Source organism: Buceros rhinoceros, unplaced genomic scaffold (genome assembly GCF_000710305.1).
Source record: "Buceros rhinoceros silvestris isolate BGI_N320 unplaced genomic scaffold, ASM71030v1 scaffold28362, whole genome shotgun sequence".
NCBI classification, from domain to species: domain Eukaryota; kingdom Metazoa; phylum Chordata; class Aves; order Bucerotiformes; family Bucerotidae; genus Buceros; species Buceros rhinoceros.
The window spans coordinates 1-4052 of record NW_010399895.1 but is presented as its reverse complement, the minus strand read 5'-3'; the positions used below and the strand labels follow the sequence as shown (position 1 = coordinate 4052).

Sequence of the window (4052 nt, the reverse complement as noted above, 5' to 3'; positions counted from 1 at the left end):
ATAAATATGAACAAATGGGGATAAATAAAAATTTAAACACTTAGATTATTCAATGTTTGCAAAAAAAAATATAAATAAATCTGAATGTTCACGAGCATACACACATTGAAAGACTTACACATATTAATAATTGTCCAGGGAGTCCCTGTCCAAGCGCTTTTGATGTCTTTCTCGCTATTTAAAAGAAGTGCAATAAAAAAAATTGCTTCCCCGTGGGATCAATCATGTACGAACAAATTCACATTTAAGAATTCCTTTTATAGAAAATTTGTTCATATACCCTGTTTTGATAAAAGTGTAGAAGGTAAAGTATAAAGCCTCTGCATACTCCCAAAGTGAGACACAAGGCTACAGTTCAAGAAGATAAATATCCACTAGTGAAACTATAGAGCAATTCAAGCAACAAATATTGCTACGTCACATAAACTAGAAAACGCTTTTACCAAAGGAAACAAAACAAACTGAAACACTCAAAAGAAACGAGAAAGTAAGGGCACATGTCAGGGGTAGGAGAGAGAGAAGGGAATGAGTAAGTACTTTCCAAAAGTTGGGAGCTTAGTGTTCCACTTAGTGACTCCTGTCTCTTACAGATGGGTGAGTTTGGGCGCTTCCTGAATTCTTCCCTGAGAAGGATGGTGAGCAGTAAGGTCTGTGTATGTTGGATGCGGATCACAAGGTCCATGGTGGTGATTGTTGGCCATTGGCCCAGCCCCGCTGTAGTCCATGTTGGCAGAGGGAGGATGAGGGAGATGAGTTAGACCAAAGATGGAAGGCCCAGAATTGGTCATGGTCTCCACGTAGCTGCCCCCTACATAGACGGGGCTTCCCTGTATGTGTGGATTCCCATAACCGTTGCCTTGAAGAGGATGAGTATCATATTCAGGTGTCACAGCTGCTGTCCCCGTGTATCTCTTTTGAGGAGGTGGGCAATTATTAAGAGGAGTGGTATACGATGCAGGGATGCCATAGGTGTTTTGATGAGGCTTGTTAAATGGCGGAGGCGACTGGGGCTCGTAAGGGACACTGTTTACTAAAGAATGCATAGAGTTTAGATATCCCCCAGCAGCTGGAGGGACAGGGCTTCTGCTTGGGGACTGTCCTCCTGAAGAGGTCATCATGCCCTTGCCCTTTTGATCCTTTTTGTATTTCATTCTGCGGTTCTGAAACCAGATTTTGATCTGTCTTTCTGTGAGATTGAGCAAATTAGCCATCTCTACCCTTCGTGGCCTGCAAAGGTACCTATTGAAGTGGAACTCCTTTTCCAGTTCTACCAGCTGGGCACTTGTGTAAGCTGTACGGGCTCGCTTAGAGGAGGCTTGCCCCGGAGGGCTTTTATCACCAGCACAACTCTCACCTACGTAAATCACACAAAGAACACAATCAGCATGACAAACCTGGACTCACAACCAGAGACAAAGGCCAACAACACCAGCACCTGGAGAACCCCGCTCTCCATCACGAAATGGATGATCACATGAACAACAAGTACTCCCCCATGACATGAACTCAATTGTACCAAGCTGCAAGACTCAATAGACTACTTCACCTCATCAGTGTCACTGTATGACTATACTTGCTTCATGATTGACAGCATATGACATATCTTGAGCTGTACATGAAGGAGTAAGAAAGGCTCATGGAAACACAGAGGTTTAGAAACTCTGAAGCTGAATCTATGGCTCTGCTAAAAGAGTGGGATTGGGGTCTTCAGAACCAGCTGTTCTCCATTGCTGTAAAGACTTGCAGCCCTCTTTTTTTCTGAATACCCTGATACATACACATCAGCTAGAGAAGCCCGAAAGTTATCTACAATATAACATTATAACATATAAGCATAGAATTGATAGCATAGTGTTTCTAAAATGTATAGCAGAAGTGTATGGTGGTGATTGAGAAGTATAATATACATTCATAAGAAGGATGTATAGTGGCTAGACTTGCATACAGGCATACAGACATATTTAAATGTTACTGCCTTTTAATAAAATAAATACATGTTATGGAAGGCTGTAAACAGCAATGTTACCAGGTCTTTACAAAGCAGACTGATGAAGGCATATGCTAAAGTTTTGGATTCTATTTCCAAGGCACATTCAAGAGAAAAAGAGGAAGAGTTTAGTACAAGTCTTACTCCTGGGCACTGGAGCTAGCACTGGTGTTATTGATTTGGGTTTCCTCAAGTAATAAAAGCATTAATATATACTTCCATGCCTCAAATAATATTTTATGGACTGAAGTTTATGACACTCCAGAATAATTTTTGTTTACCAGGCTTGTAACTTTGCCAATCAGCTTGTTAAAATAGGAAGAGATTCTGAGTGCATGCAGGCATTGATCCTGCCTGCACGTGATTATGAGCTATTTTATTCCTGTTACACTTCAGCAGAGATAGGTCACTGTCTTATTAATCTAGCAGCACCGTGCCAACAAAGTACTTGGGACAGGCCTCTGGATTAAGGCCTGAGCTGCTCCACACTGACATGATTTACTGGAGGGGAGATTATCTAGGAAATGTGATAGATGCAGGAGGGCACAAGTGATTTAGCCACTAGAAACCAAATGACTTCAGACCCATCCTGCAAGGCTGGGAAAGTTTTGCAGGAGGTGCTTTTTCCACTTTTGCGAATGGTGGCAACCGCCTTCCTTAAGCTCAAGGAGGTCAGCGTGGAGAGGAAAAAAGCCCCCTCCTTCCCCTCTTCGAAGAGAAGCTGGGCAAGACTGCCCTCCTCCCTACCAGACACGTGGCCTGCCCAGGGGTACCCAGGAAGTGGGGGCCGCCGGAGGGAGGGGGGGGGGGGTGTGTGCACGTTTCATACCTGAACTGGAACTGCTGTTTTTCTGCTTTGTGTTTTGCCGAGACTCCTTCATCCACGGGAATATCTGTTTGGACATGGTGGGCGAGTTAAGAGCTGGGCTCTTGATAGGATTGACCGGGGCAGGGTTGCTGCTGGCATTTTGAGATGGTGAGGCAGAGGATGAAGGTGGAGGTTGTGCCTGCTGGGCTGGAGGAGGCTGCGGTGGTGCCTGTGGGTCAGCAAGGCCAGGGGGCTGAAGAGGCTGGCTGGGGAGGGTCCTCATGCAACTCTCATTGATGTCATTGGCCTTGTGGTGGGACACGGAGCTGCCAGGAGACTGGAGGGAGCACGCAGGGCGGTGGTAGTCAGTTTCCACAAGTGATGAAGATGGAGGATATTGCTGCTGACTCGCATTATAAGTGAAACCATTTGCTCCTTGGTAGGGGTAGGCACCATAGATTGCAGAGCTGTCGTAGTAGGTCGTTTTTTGCATTTCGTTGTTTCCCAATATTTATTTCGCAAACTGACAGGGTCTTGACACCCTTGGAGAATAACATTGGCACCCCTCTGTCACGTGGCGCTCTTCCTCCAATAGCCTCTCTGGGCAGACCTGGGGTGTGGGGAGAGCAGAGCAGGGTGAAGAAATGGTACAAATCCATCTTACTTTCAATAGCTAAGTGACATGAAAGCCATAAAAGAAAAAGTGGTCAGCAATATTTAGCAGCATGACTTGGCCTCAGGCGCAGAGCATTTCGATATAAAAGCTTCTTGGATTTACTGGCAGCTACAAATATGCACTTTGCTGCATCAGGATAGGGGCTTTCTAGGGTTTTTTCTTTCTTTCTTCTTAAGAAGCAGAGCTGGGCACCACACGGCAAGGGAGTTGATCATTTATCACCGAGAGGCTGCTTTAATACCAGTATCTGAGATAAGGGTGATCGAGGAATCGCTAATGCAAAGGGGCAGGGTTGTTCTTTCATTCCAGCTCTAGGATCAAATCCTCTCCTATAACCGGCGTCATTTTATTTTTAGCTTTTCTCTCCAGGTTACCCCTCTGCGTACAACTTCAAAGAAATAAATGAGATTGTTCCTGTCTACGTGTGGTGGGGGGCAGGAGCGGGATGGAAAGGTTTCTTAGCCGCGATATTTACAAACCCCGATCCCAAGTGACGGATTTTGGCTTGTCTATTAAATGCTCGGTAGGAAAATAAACAAAGCCAGCGCTTTCTCCCCTCCGTACTCGCACACCACCCACAG

The 4052-nt window shown here is 45.2% G+C and overlaps 1 protein-coding gene across 1 annotated transcript; it reads right to left on the bottom strand.

The window, feature by feature from the left end:
• HOXA3 (homeobox A3) lies at positions 1-3407 on the bottom strand. Its single transcript, XM_010131668.1, has 2 exons — positions 2817-3407; positions 1-1354 (listed from the first exon to the last, which is right to left on the bottom strand). The coding sequence occupies exons 1-2, from the start codon at positions 3286-3288 to the stop codon at positions 585-587; spliced, it is 1242 nt and encodes a 413-aa protein (XP_010129970.1). The 5' UTR covers positions 3289-3407; the 3' UTR covers positions 1-584.
• Between the last annotated feature and the right edge of the window lie 645 nt (positions 3408-4052).